Source organism: Astatotilapia calliptera, chromosome 12 (assembly GCF_964374335.1).
Source record: "Astatotilapia calliptera chromosome 12, fAstCal68.1, whole genome shotgun sequence".
NCBI lineage: Eukaryota > Metazoa > Chordata > Actinopteri > Cichliformes > Cichlidae > Astatotilapia > Astatotilapia calliptera.
The window spans coordinates 28,972,540-28,987,365 of record NC_137433.1 but is presented as its reverse complement, the minus strand read 5'-3'; the positions used below and the strand labels follow the sequence as shown (position 1 = coordinate 28,987,365).

Below are 14,826 nucleotides of genomic sequence, written 5' to 3'. Positions count from 1 at the left end.
CTCAAGGTTGGGGCCAGCTCTGGCGCCTTGGTGACATCACAAATCTTAAAAAGAAACTGCACAACAAAAATCTCCGGTAGTAGATTTTTCCATCATTTTTAATAAGACATGAAAAATCAAAGAGGACTCTATTCAGCAGGAATTAAATTATGGGGGGAAATGTGCACTGCAGCTTTTTGATCCGCACAAATGTTTCCAAAAGAAAGATTTTAGATGCAGCCATGCAGTGTCTTCAGTCCCAGTGGTGGTGGCATATGTCCAAGGCTTTTACGCCACCCTTTCTCCCCCCTTCTCTCTGTCTGCTCCTTTTCTCTCTATCCTGCAGTGGACTGCACTTGAGCTTGAATGGTCAGAGCAGGATAGGCAGCTGCCTGGTCCCTGTGCACCAGAGAGAGGACAGGAGGGGAGAAGGGGGTGCACAGATTTTAATGAGATGCACAGTGTCAATGGCCACTCTCTCTGAAGAGGGCAAGAAGAAAAGGGTGCTCTCTTTTTCTCTCCACTCCCCTCTCCTCTGTGCCCCTTCCTTCCCTCTCTCTGTATCTCCTGCCCTCCTCCCCAGCTGGCGAGGGGCTTTGTTAGGCGCCAGATGATACCCCAGATGCCCCAGCCCAGCCGCCCCTTTTTAGCTACATTCACCAGCCTCCCCTCAGGTCAGAGGTCACCACCGGGCATCTGAATGGGTCTCCGTGGCAACAGTGGCCATGGTGGTTGAGAGAGTGGCAGAGGCTTTTTGTTGTTGACTGGTTATGGACAGTGCTGAATTAATCTGATCCAGGCTCTATGGGGAAAACTGAAATATGATTTGGGGCACGAAAAACAAACAAACAAACAAACTAAAAGTCATTGTTTTGCTGCAAAGGCATCTTTATTCTTATTTAATGTGGAAATTTGTTTAGGTCGTAGCAGTTAAGTGGAAAAGGAGAGTAAGCTGAGTGTTTTGGAGAAGCCTTGCACATTTCATACCCAGCACCTAGCTGGTTGGGATGTACTAGAGTTTATATTCTGATGTTCCTATACACTGATCCTGTTCTAGCCCTCTGCTGGGTAAATATGCAACAGCATGATGCAGCTGCCCCAAGGCAACTAATAAAATGTAAAATGGGTCAATTAAAACCTAATTTTAATGACTGAAAAAATGCTGATTAATTCTGTTTTTACAGCCATGAAAGGTTTTTTTATTGCAGGGATCCCAGCTGACTGGAAATTCTTACAGATACTTGTGTGTGTGTGGTTTTGTTTTTGAACAAACCATACCATGACAGAAATTGCACAGAAATTTATTTTATGAGAAGAAAAGCTTCTGATAGGAGTTTTGCTTGTTTTGTGTTTTTTTGTTTTGTTTTAACAGTCAGAGGTAGGTTTACATCCTGAGTACAGTGAGTAGGTCGGTAGTATGTTTACGGCACAACTTATATGAAAGCACAAAGGCAAACTTTGATTTGCGAGTCATGGTTTGATATTTTGATATCAATACAGACCTCATAAAGAAGACAAACCTTTACATACCACAGATTTATTTATTTTTCTTTTTTATCTTCTTAAAGAAATGATTTAATCTGATTTTAAACTTTTACAGACAAAATGTGCCAGCTTCTCTCTGCTGTGACTCAAGTAGTTGTGCTGCAGTTCTTCTGTCGGTCACGCTGTCCAAACAGATCAAAGGTCACATGATAAGGAGTGGGTGAACACTGGTTTCCATTCAGCAGCCCAACAAATAGCGTTTAACACGTGGGCATCGAGAGAGAAAAAGAAGCTTTGGCTCCAGTGTGTGTCCTGACAGGCGTCTAGGTAGAGGAACTTTTTCAGCCACTGATTTGTTATGCAAATACGGTATTTTCTACTAAATACAGTGGAATATACCATTGTGATGGATTTAGTCTCACTGTGCGTGCTGGATGTGTGTGCATACACATGTATGTTTGTGTAAATGTTTGCTACCCACAGGGAAACAGTGACTCTGTGCTTTTCTTTAGTCATCACAACCTTAGATAACAAAACTGATCAGCGTCGGCAGCACAGACGAGAGGCTGCCCCTGCAAAATGCAGCCTCATAAAAAAAATGTGACCAATTACAAGGAGTTTTTTCCCCCTTCTGATAGTTTACTCAGCTGACAGTTTTAGTAGAAAGCTTAAGCACAAAAGTCTTTGCAATGAATGTTACCTTCAGGAAGGCTTTATAAATAAGTTCAGTTTTTTAAGAATGGCATTAAACAAACTGTAATTGTAGTTTGTTGTGTTTTTAGGAAGCTGTTCACTATTTTCCAAATATTCAGTTCTTGTATACTGCTGTACATGCAAGTGTAGGCGTGCAATCCAAAGATGGATTGGGAGGTTTGACATTAGCTTATTAATTGTAAACGGCAAAATTAGTGACTTAATATATATGCAAATTACAACATGTGCTATTAATAGACCAGCTGTCCATCATTGGGGAAACCTGCTTGCTGTCCTTTTAAACACCCATAATCTAAGCTAAGTCATGCAAACATCAGGGTGCAATGCATTTTGAAGTTGCACACAGAGATAATTATGAAAGCAGTTTTTCTCACCCCAGATAGATGGGAATAATATTGAAGTTTCTGACTAAACTCAATGGCTTTCATCTGTTTCTATTTCTTCTATTTCTTCAGTAATAATTTGGTCTCGAGGTCTGTGAAGTAGGTAATATGATCCAGTAATCCATTCAAAGCTACAACGAAGGGCAGATACTATAGTATTTATTGGAAATTTTAAGGATAAAAAAAAGTAATAATAAAAATTTAAAGAAATGTGACTTTAGTGTGGCACTGGTTTCACCCATGAAAAAAAAATGAATCAGCACTGCTATTCGCCACCCTGCAGCCACTATTCCTGATTAGCTCCAGCTTCTCATTAAAAGGCCTAACTGTCTGCTCTGGGCATTTGGACAAATAGCCCTTTCTACTCAACTCCACTCCTCACATCTGTGATGGCTGGAACAATTGAGAGAAGAGTTAAATATTGCAGAGCACATGGCAGGCATGCAGGGCTGCTGACATTCAGGAGGCACGAATGTGTCACAAGGAAGCCTTCAGAGCGATACAGAGCCACATCATCTGTCTGTTTAGAGACAGACAAAGGAAAACACATCACAGGGTTTTCACCAGTTAGAGGCTCATCCAGAAAACCACAATGTGTGGTCAATTTCTAACACGTGCTGACATTTTTATACCAATCACTCCATCACAAGTAGCAACCTAATGGCATTTAGCATCCACAGACTAAGACATTAACTCAACTGCACTTCATACTGTCAGCATCAAAATACATCCAGTGTGAAATCCGTATCTAATGCTCAAAGCATCGTTCTCTTTTTGTGATTTTCCCCATTTGCACACATAAAACAAACAAAACATTATTTGAATGAAAGACAGGTTGTGGGAAACAGATATGTGCCAGTCTGGTGTCATTTAGACACTTGCACTGAGTAATAGATGGACATTATGATGGCTCTTAGGTGCAAAATGCAACAATATAACACCAAATAAAACACAAAACAAAAAGCTAAAGACAACTTTTCACTAGCTTTTCTAAAGGGTCATTGAACATTTTGAAATCTTGTCTTTTCTGTTTTGCATTTGTTGTTTTTTCTGTCTTATTGTGTTTTCTATAATAATGTGTTAGGGCCACAATAAATGTGAAAAAAATAAATGAAAATAAACGAATGAATATAGATAGATAGATAGATAGATAGATAGATAGATAGATAGATAGATAGATAGATAGATAGATAGATAGATAGATAGATAGATAGATAGATAGATAGATAGATAGATAGATAGATAGATAGATAGATAGATAGATAGATAGATAGATAGATAGATAGATAGATAGATACGTACAAAGATCCTAACTTTGAATCTCTTGTATGGTCAAGGTGTGTTGCAGTGATGCAGCAACATCAAAATTACATCAGTGTGTTCCTCTCCTGTGAATCAGTACACAATAAAATTTTAACCAAACAGAGTGTGACGAGTACACCAACATGTAACCATCAGCATCTTTTTTCCCACATTGAAATATGTAGACGTTTGATGAAAATCACTGCAAAAAAGTAGAAGAAAAAACTAAGCAAGTGTGTTGTCATGGGATCTTTGCCACAATCACTCACTGCATCTGACTGGTTGGCTCCAGCGTGTGCTGACCCTGAGCTGGTTCGGCTCGATCACTCCCATCTGGTAATGCAACCAGCAGCCCACTCCAAATGTACTCTAAGCTGCAGTCTATAAAGGCTGCCCGTTTAAAAGTTACATAAATAAGTCACATAAGCAGACTTGGCTGAAACTTCATTTCTAAACAGAAAATTTAGATTATTTTTCCAACTTCATCTTTTATTAGCTGTCGGACTATTGTTTTTGACGCATGTGTCCGATTATTCACCTAGAGCTGCTGTATGAATCTGAAGTAAAACCTTGGTGTATTAGAGTATTTCATACGCTCCATACAGCAGAAACAGGAGTGTACAAGTTCACCTCCATTTAAAGTCAAGCTGCTGTCAGAGGGCACCATGTTCTCCAAAAGCAGAATCTGTCAGTGCATCTCTAAATGCTTGAAGCACACTTGAGGTCACTTTTATTAGAGGGAAAAGGTTTGGTAGCATTCTTGTTAGTGTGTTATGACAGAAATCAGCAGTATCTTTTTGAGCAGCTCGAGAACCTGGACACAGATTAAATGATGCCAGTATGTGCTGCCCTCTGGTGGATATACAACCAACTGTTAAATCAGGGCTTTTTAACAGAAACGAATCACAGATCGTCCCGTGATCACAGTACTATTTGTTGGCCACAAAAGTGATGGTTTCATGATAAAGTGATTATCCAATACTGGGTATATAGCACGCCTGTCATCTATGATACATTCACTACATGGTGGTTAGTGTGTATCTGTGATCAGTAATACAAGGTCGTGGTCTGGACTTTGGACATTGCAAAACCTTGATTATTTTCTTTTTCAGCCGTTGTGTTGCTGGATATTTGATATGAGGTGTTTGTGCTGATATGCTGTTTGGCTTTCACCAGTTGATGTGCTGTGCAAATGGCCAAATGTCTTAACTTTGTTCTCATCTGTCCTACAAGAGGAGAATTTCTCAGATGTAACTTTGCAAATCTACGCTGTTTGTTTTTAGAGATACAGCTTATTTGGTTCCCAGGAGAAAATGTATTTGCTCGATCTTTTCGTAATTGTACTTTAATGAACAAATAACAGCTGCAGCTCTTGGGGTTTATGCAGTTTCTTTACTGGCCTTGGGACAAATCTGCTGGGACATCCACTCCTGGGAAGACTGTGGCATTGTGTAAGTACACCTCAATGTTCCAGACCAGCAAAATGCCAAAACATCTGGTTTAATAGAGGTGCTCACACTTACTTGTGATCAGTTAATTAAGTGCATTTTACCAGGAGCACCTAGCTGCTACTTACTCTCTTAATTCCCATGGAAGCAGTCAGTTTTTAACAGGACTGAATAGAGTTGTTTTCACACGACTGTATCACTCTGACTCACTTCCCCTGCTGTTGGCTTTGTCTGAATTATTTCTTCAGTGCAAGTTAATTAACTTCTGTTCACTTGATCCTCTCTTGCTTGATAAGTTCTACCTAAAGAAGTCATACTGTAGCAAATCTGAGCAGTCAAATTGCATGATAAATCAATTTAAATATAAATATTGGCATTTTGCACCAATATAATCATATACTGCTTAATATTTTGTTTCAACTTTACAGTACCACCAAGTGTAACGCCTTCTGTTCTGGTCAGTTTGTTTCACAAGGCATCAAGAAATACTGTGATAATTCTTTATTTGATTTCATATCTTATGCATTCTCATTCAAAAGGCATGAAGATAGAAAAGGAGACAGAAAATGGGTCATGGCTATAAATATATAAAGAGGCAAAATCTTTACAACCAGTAACAATACATGAAGGCTTACGCTGACCGTACAGAAATGGGGCACGGCACTGTGGATTGCTAAAATATCTTTGAACAAAAGCCACATTGGACACAGGCTACATGGTAGTTAACATTTAACTTCATGCAACTGCCCAACAATGAAGCTGTGCCTTACCTTCACAGACAAACAATAGAAAAGACTGACTTATAACCATTTATTACCCCTCCCCATTTGGCAATGCTAAATATACAAATCTCAGCCCCAGTGTTTCCCAGAACATGTGAGCATCATTTCTTCTGTTGAAAGTGGAAATATGAAAAATACATACAGTGTAACTCACGTCTATACAGTCAAGTCTCACTGTAAATACAAGTACCATGCCACAGATCAAAGTACTCTGACTGGTCCATTAAAAAGAGAAGCACAGTAGTACAGTCAAGTACGAGATGACAGAATAGGCCACAATGGTCAGAACTGAAACTGGTCTACTTTAGCTACTTTAAGTATCCAATTACATTTCAAACCCCACCTTAAAATCAACAGAAAGCACATTCACGGACATTATAAATTATTTAAATTTGGCACAAATGCTAATAAAGTATTTTACTTAACGTGCAGATTAACAAGCATTTTTTTTTTCTAAGTACACAGAAGTCAAGATGCCAGTGCAATAGAATAATAATTAATAATATAATTGATTTTCACATGACATAATAAATAAGAGAAAATGCAATGTAAATGTAAAGCAAAGACATTTTTATAATTAAACAAGACGCTGAAACAAACACAAGGGACAGCAGCCAACAATCAGCAAAAACAGTGAGCCACAATCTTCATTGGTGAACATCATCAAAGGCACACACGCAAACTCACGCACGCACACACTATGTACCAGCCAATATATGCACATGCTTAGGCACAAATGTTTAATATGGGATCTGGTTTTGGTAATACTGGAGCATGTCGTAGGTCCTACTCCTGTTTAACACAAAGGGAAAAAAAGAAGGATGCAATCAGAACTCTATATATACATATTTTTTTCTTAAACATAGAAATAAAATCTACCAACCTGTTGCTGAGGAAGCAATTCTGGATGACTTTGATGATGAAAGATGCTGCATCTTTTTCACTCAACCCTGGGTTGAATCGCTGCCTAGATGAGGAAACAAGATTTTTAACAACAACAGCAACTAGCATTGAAGGTTCTAATCAGCTTATTCATATCAGCACGAAATGCAAAAACATTCTCACTCACTTGAGCAATTTGATGGTCTGTCCTCTGAAGCAGGGAAGACCCGTGTCCAGCATGAGCGTGACCAAGGAGACGACTGCATCCATGTAGGGCCTGATTCACCACAGAAACTCGTCTTAATGTTACATGTTACTATTCAAAGATCAGTTATTATTTTCTACAGCACTCACCTGACCGCCAGGTATCCCCTAACGCACATCTCCATGAACCACTTGAAGGGTGTCGCCTCCATTTTTCCACCCATGATCATCACCATTTCATCAGTTATCTTGATATCTGGCTCCCAGCCGAGGTTTCCACCGGGAGAACTTTCAAACATGAACCCAAAGTCTGGAAACAAATAAGCACACAGATGTAATTTCAATAAATTAATAGTTTTTTTAAAAAAATAGGAGTTTGGTTGGGAAAAGATAATTTTATGTAAAATTTATACAACTATGAATATTCAGAAGAGTTTTCACAAACTGCAGTCAGAACTTTGGATGAAAGCCATCTTTTACATTTTTCTAAAGCATTTTTCTCTATGCCACACAGTAATTGCTTTTTATTGATGTATAAATGTTTGTAGAGCCTTAAAATTCTTTTAAGAATGATAAACTACTAAACAGCTGGACTTTCATCATAGATTAGTGAGACACAGTTCATGGGAAAAAACTGGCAATTTTACTTGAAAATCAAAAAAAGCAACCGAAATGACAGTTTCAATAAGAGAACCACACAGAGAAACACACTGAATACACACCAATGTGAATGAGGTGGCCCTGGCTGTCCAGCATGATGTTGCCATTGTGTCTGTCTTTTATTTGCAGCAGGAAGAGCAGCAAGCTGTAAGCTGCCATACTGCGAATGAAGTTGTACCGTGCCTGAAAGGACAAGAGTTGGAGGGAACATGAAAAAAATCTGTCAATAGGAAAATGGTCTTTTAACTGACAGATTACTAGAAAAAAAACTAAGATTCAGTATTTACCTTCTGGAAGGCTAGAGTGGATTCATCTCCGTACTGGTTCCTGAAATAGTCGTACATGCCAAAGTCTGTCTGTCGGCCCAGTTGGTCACGAGACTTGCAGTCAGGGATGCACTCAATCACTCCACACTGTGGCACAACATCGGAAAGAGGAGGAATAAGAGGAAGTATAGATTTGCACATTCAGTAGTTCATGTAAGGAAGGAGTTGGTGTGAACTTACTCCTGGAGCAGTGGCCACCACCCTGTACGGAAACACATAGAGGTCAAGGCCCACCATCTGGAAGATGTTCTTAAAGAGGCTGATGATCTGAAGGGCCAGCATGTCCTGTGAACACAAATCAGCAAATAGTAGAGAAAATTAAATCGGGCTAAAATAGAGATAGCAATGATAATTAGGGAGAGGTTAATTATCAGGAGTATGAAAGTGAGACCTGTCTGCAATCATCTCCAACTTTGAAGATGGCTGCCTGCCAACAGATCCTCTTTGCCTCCTCTTCACTCTTCCCCTCATCCACCGAATCGGAGCGACACAGTAGACCTGAGGGAGAAACGTTATGGCACACTTTTAATCTCAGCGCAACTTTAATAAATATTTGTACAGCAGTTTTAATGCACCTTAAAGATAAGCGTACATATCTAACAAACAAACACACAGTCAGACACATGATCGTACACTCATCCTTCAAACAGATTCACACACACACACAAGAGGCAAAAGAATAATGGGCGAAAGATTAAGGAAGAGCTAATTCTTAGAAATTAGTTTTCAGCAGTCATTTAAAACAAAGCACAAATGTATCTGAATCTATTAGATTTAACAAATATTACAATTATGTATAAAGAAAAGAGATATGAACCAAGGATTAAGCCCTGGGTGATTCCACATACGGGTGGTGCTGATGACGACATACAGTTGTTAATATGAATTCTGATGTGTCTGTCAGATAAGTGTGACGAGAACCACATGACCAGTTTCAGAAGCATTAAAACTACTCCCTATCCCCTGTTCACTCAGAAATTGTGTTTTGGTCCTTACTGCGCTCGAGCTTCATCATACAGAATAATGCCTGTTTAGAGTTTGAGTCTAAGATTTGCATCAATAACACAAATTATCTGAAAGCCAATCCCAGTCCAATAGATCTAACTAAAGGAAAATTAAAACCCTGCATTACACACTGAAGAGAGACTTTAAGTGATGCAGGACTAATCTTGTAACCAGTAAACACTTTATGATTGGAGGAACTTCAGTTAATTTGTAACAAGTTAACTGAAACACACATTGTTGTGCACAGCAGAGCAGCACGTTTGAAAGAGCCCTTTAACATAACCAGTACCTTCTTTTTCCAGCTCAATGACTCCACACCTCTTAACTTTGAATTTCGCCAGGTAGGGAGCCTTGGCAGCACTAAACAAAAACACAAAGAGTAGAAGAGCATATTTTTACACTTTAACATTTCACTGTTTTATTTTAATTCTAAAAAAAAATGTAAAAGTTGGTTAGTATGCCCACCTCTGCATAGGAGTACCAGATTTGTAATCTATATCCAAAACTATGGCCTCTGGGTTACTGGGCAGATAACAGCCAGGCTGGACTTTGATCTGTGACATGGCTTCCAGACAGGCCCTCTTCCTCTCCTCTCCTTTGGGAAAGGGTCTGACAAGGACAAACAAAACAACTTAAACTCACAGAGTTACAACACTTGTAGGTCTATTACCTCTGTTACTTAGAAAAGCATGCATGGGTATCTCCATGAATGACTCCAGATCATATGTGACAGCCAGGCTCTGCTGTTAACCACAGAGGGGAGCTGCCAGGATAGAGTTTTGAAGTCAGGGGACAGACCCTTCTCCCCTGGCTTGTTGCAATTAGTGCTGTAATAAGGGCAGAGGGGAATTTCCCAACCTCTAGTGGCCTGACAAAACACTCTCTGTATCAAGGTTGTCAGAAAACAGCTCATCAGCTGCAGAGTGTACACACTAGTGGACAGGTGGTCGGGGGCTGGGGAAACACAGCATAGCCTGTTTTCCAAAATTAAGTATGATGGGAGTGACAGCGAAGCAACAAACAGACAAATAAATGAACAACAAAGGGATTTAAAGAGCAGAACACTGGAGCCAGGGGAAGGAACAAAGCTTCTTGGCTCATGGGAATAAGTGTTATCACTTCATGAACACTTTGCAGATTACCAAGAGGGCTTGGATCTTTTTAAACAGAAAGGCTCAACTCCAGCAGTTACTTTGAAATCTCTGAAAAAAGTCAGAACATTAACTTGATATTTTTCATCTTTTGTCTCAGGTGTTCATGAGTTTTGAGATTGAGGAACATAGTTAAGGACAAAAGAAGAAAAAATAACTTAAGGAAGCAACACTGTAGCAAAAGTTCACTTTGGAAACTCCCTAAAACGTAAACAACTTAAAATTCATAAAAGCACAGTGAAATAAATAGTGTTTTCATACTTTATAATGGCTGACACATTGGTTATTTCATTGAAGAAGTCAAACTCCCTCTGGTAGAAGTCTTTGGCCGGGCCAGACAGTGAATTGATGATCTCCTCCACCATCTGTTCCAACAGTTCTCCTATGTCAGCTGCAGGACAGAAGATCTTGAGTTTTTGCAACTGTAACAACATATTGCAATATTTACACTGAACATTTCACATCTGGTAGTTGCAGCAACCAAATGGTCACCCAGAGGTTGAACATGCAATACTTTCAATGGCAGATTGCCTGGTGAAGGTTGCCCAACCTCCAGACAAACCGGTGAAGGTTTGCAAATAACTTCCATGCCAACTGGTTGTATTCTGGTTATAATCCTATATAAAAGAAAGGCTATGCATTTATGTCATTTTGCAGTTAAATCATAATCCTGCAGCAATCTGCGAGGTTCTGTAGTTAATACGATAGCAAAAGATTTGTGGTTTCTGAAGATGTAACATGGGTAACCACTGTATTCTCATAAAGAGATTGCATGTGATTTCCAAGTTGACCCAAACTGACAGAAGACCGTCTTTATTAATGTTTTATCGCCATCTTGAGGCACCAAGATGCTTTGGAGAAAACATCAGACTGTGAGTGGTCACAGATGTGGTCTGGTCCATTTCAAAAGGCAACAAGATTATTGGTCATTGCACATGTTCTAGACCCACTGCTTTTTTTAGTGTGAGTGTGGCATAGTGAAGAAATAATGAAGGTGAGCATCTCACGATCTTTTTGGTTTCCTTCCTCATCCAGGTATATGTTCGTCTTCATGTTCCAGATGAACTGGTGAGCCAGCAGCTGAGACTTCTGAGCAGCCCACAGGATGTACTCTCTCACATAACCCATCTGCACCAGGATGCAAACAGGGAAATTCGATCATTTATTCATGTTACGAGGGCTCTGAATGTATTTGCTGACTCAGAAAATATGATAATTACCTTGTCATAACGAAGAGCTTGTACAATTTGAGGAATGTAAAACAAAATGGCATCCTAAAAAGAGAATAAAAACAAAAAGTAATTAACACTACACCAACAATTTAGCTTATTACAGTAAACTTCACTCAAACGTCATTTCTAATCATGTTTAAAGGAAAGGAAATTTGTAAGGGGAAATGAAGGTACTTTCCCAACCCTTTTTCATCAGATAACCTAAAAACCGTCTATCATGCATATAAATCTTCTTTAATATCAACATTAGAAATAAAATAAAACTATAAATTTTCTGTAAACTGCATCTGGACAACCATTAGCCCACCACTACTCAATTGTAACTGTAGCTACTGTATTTAAACTGTTATTCTTGAGGTTTTTTCAAACTGATAACATCATTTGTCGATCTATAGCAGCCATTACCAAAGTCGAGCCGTGGCCCACTTAAATCCAGAAAACCCCATGGGGCCCACCCAATCTTAATCTTCACTCTAATCAAAATACAACAGAAAGTGATGTGTTTCCTTAAAAAGGAACACAGGCGGTTGGCTATAAATTGCTAATGCAACCGAGTTATCTGCAAAGTGTTATGGCTAATGTGTGACCCACCTGCCACAGGGAGGTGGGTCACACATTTCACGAACCTCAATGAAAGAGCAGTAAATTTAGGTGAGAGTAATATCACAAACTACCTCCTATTACCCAAAAAACAATTTTTATTCACTTTTTATATAAATAAATGAATAAATGTTTATAAATCTACATACTTGTAATTTCTTCCTGAATTTCTCTTATTAATTTGTCCCACCAGGAGACCTCACCCCACGGTTTGGGAATCATTGATCCATACAATTAACTTACATGATCAACTAGCTATACATTTGTTCATCCTCCATTTAAATGTACTGTTTTCCACTGGAAGTTCAACTTCTACCACCATGTTTGCAGATGTGGAATTGTTATTTGAAGGCCCTGTCTCTCTCCTATAATTTCTATGGTTAACCTACACTGTTATCCCACACTTTAATAACTTATTTTAACTGTTTATCCGACCGTATTAACTGTTTTCAAGTTTAATTGTTTGCCGACGGTATCAGATGTTATTTTCAACTGTTAAACCAGTCCCATGAGATTTATGGCTAACTATCCACTCACTTTTTAACCATCTAGTTAACAGTTATGAATTTCCTGTCGCTGCTCATTTCAACACTTTATCCATTTCTGGTAGTCAAATCTTAACTTTTCTTGAATTAACTGTAACAGCTGGGTTCATCTTTACACCCATGTGAAAAAAATGAAAATAATTGTATATCTCTACACACGGGAGGAAAGGAGCGGAGCACTTTGACCCCATACTGGGCTGTGAGGGGATGAGGAGGGTACATGGACGAGAAGTAGGATAGTCCAGTTGGTGGATCTGCTGGAGCCCAGCACAGGATATGACTCAGCTCTGGAGAATCAGCATCAATTGTGTGCCATGTCACCAGAAACTGCAGAAAAACATCAAAAAGTATTAAAATTGAATCCACCCAAAGGTGGATTACTATGATAGGTCCCATATAATGTATCACAGAATCAGCCCTGATTGTGTGCTAACTAGCCACCAGAGGAAACTGTGTTTATTAGTTACTAAATTAACTGGAATAAACAAGTATGATCTGTCAAAGAGCATTATCTGCAAAATCACAGTGGTCATTGGGGAAAGCTGTGTTTTTCCTCCACTGCTCCTTCTTTAAACAGGTACAAGACTCATTAAGAGTTCAATCACGCAAAACTAAACACAAAGGACTGAAGAGGGCTGGAGGGAAAACGATTACTCAATAACACAATTTCTCATGTGACACTATAGCCACTTAAAAAAAAACACTAAGTGACAAACAAAAACTTTTTAGTTTGTTCATAAAATGTGTTAGTTTCATGATGACAGTTACTGTGTCAGTGGTACTTTGTTCTGGAGGTTTAAGCCTTTACTGAAAACCAGCTGAGTTACAGTACTTTAAACCATTCACTCTAAGTTTGTTCTTGCACACATGATGTTTGCTCGACACTAAAATAAAAGCATCATGAATTAAACCAAACAGACAATTGTCACAATCCACCTGGTGGTTTGTGAAGACAGGTGGTAGATCTCACCTTGACTGCCTCAGGAACGTCACACACAGCAGCTGGATCCATTCGCACTAAACGAGTCACCTCAGAGACAATAGCCTCTGTGTTTTTGAACCTGAAACAAAATAAATAAATAAAAATCAATAAATGGCTTATGTCTATCCATAAATGACACATGACACTTACCTTATTTCAACAACAAAATTATTTAAGTTGCTAAACAAGCCAAAGTCAGCCATCTGTTGCTGTCTCATGTTATTTTAAAGCAGTTTCATGGCCAATGAGTTTTTTTCCCTTGATGTTTTATTCATATTTTGATATTTAATTACCAATAACTAGATTTTTAATTTAGCAATGGTGAAGATGAGTGTCAGAGGTGACTTGCGACAGCAAGAAGTGCAAGAATGAAAGGGAAGAATTTACAAAAAAAAAAAAAAAAACTGTTAGTGAAAACTGCCATCATGTACGGTTTGGAAACGATGGCACTGACAAAAATACAGAAAGCCAAGGTGAACATGTGATGTTAACATTTTCAGTGGGAGACCAAGATGGACAAGACTAAAAATGAGTCTCTCAGAGGGACGGCTCAGTTTAAGCATTTTAGAGACAAAGTCAGAAAGGCGATGCTGAGATGGTTTGGACATGTGCAGAGGAAGGATGGTGGATACACCAAACATTATTTTATTATTTCAGAATTTAAAACAAGATTTTTTTTTAATTTATGCTTTTTACTTTAACTGTTTTCTGTTGAACACAAGCATTCAAGTTTTTCAAATTTTCAAATTAGACAGAATGTATTACATTTATGAAACAGGATGCAAAGCACTTTGATGTTCTGTGTACCTGGCAGGCAGCTGGAGGGCAAGGTAGGGTGCTATGCTCCACGCTAGATTGACGTTGTCCTTCCACTGTTTCTCCGTCAGACTGATGTATCTGGATCTCCAGTTAGCAATACTTGTCTCCACTGACTGTTCTGTAGTAATGGCAAGCTCTTGAGTGGATAAGGGATTGTACCATATTGTCAGCCGCTCAATCTCACTGGCCTGGAAAGAAACATACAAGTTTAGATCAGTTGGATTTCATGTAATTTGCATTATGAAGATTGTGAAACATAAAGTAGCTAAAGTAGAAGCCCAAATTAAAAAGATGACCTATTATGCTTATTTACATTTGTTATTATTG

General features: G+C 38.8%; 1 protein-coding gene and 1 long non-coding RNA gene across 3 annotated transcripts in view; one reads left to right on the top strand and one right to left on the bottom strand.

Moving 5' to 3' along the window:
• The first annotated feature begins 4,961 nt into the window (after positions 1-4,961).
• Positions 4,962-11,632, top strand: LOC145432189 (uncharacterized). The gene is made up of 2 exons (XR_013912466.1): positions 4,962-5,314; positions 11,357-11,632. It is a non-coding gene; the product is annotated as an uncharacterized LOC145432189 (long non-coding RNA).
• The window catches only part of pi4kab (phosphatidylinositol 4-kinase, catalytic, alpha b), a 29,346-nt gene continuing 20,317 nt past the window's right edge, over positions 5,798-14,826 (bottom strand). For both annotated transcript variants that reach the window (XM_026186214.2, XM_026186215.2), the window contains 16 exons: positions 14,488-14,687; positions 13,669-13,759; positions 12,858-13,025; positions 11,542-11,595; positions 11,329-11,449; positions 10,583-10,712; positions 9,636-9,779; positions 9,460-9,530; positions 8,557-8,663; positions 8,346-8,450; positions 8,127-8,252; positions 7,902-8,022; positions 7,330-7,489; positions 7,163-7,252; positions 6,977-7,060; positions 5,798-6,885 (listed from right to left, as the gene is read on the bottom strand). In XM_026186214.2, the coding sequence (XP_026041999.1) occupies positions 6,834-6,885; positions 6,977-7,060; positions 7,163-7,252; positions 7,330-7,489; positions 7,902-8,022; positions 8,127-8,252; positions 8,346-8,450; positions 8,557-8,663; positions 9,460-9,530; positions 9,636-9,779; positions 10,583-10,712; positions 11,329-11,449; positions 11,542-11,595; positions 12,858-13,025; positions 13,669-13,759; positions 14,488-14,687 (1,824 nt within the window). In that variant the 3' untranslated portion in view covers positions 5,798-6,833. The remainder of the gene's footprint in view (positions 6,886-6,976; positions 7,061-7,162; positions 7,253-7,329; positions 7,490-7,901; positions 8,023-8,126; positions 8,253-8,345; positions 8,451-8,556; positions 8,664-9,459; positions 9,531-9,635; positions 9,780-10,582; positions 10,713-11,328; positions 11,450-11,541; positions 11,596-12,857; positions 13,026-13,668; positions 13,760-14,487; positions 14,688-14,826) is intronic.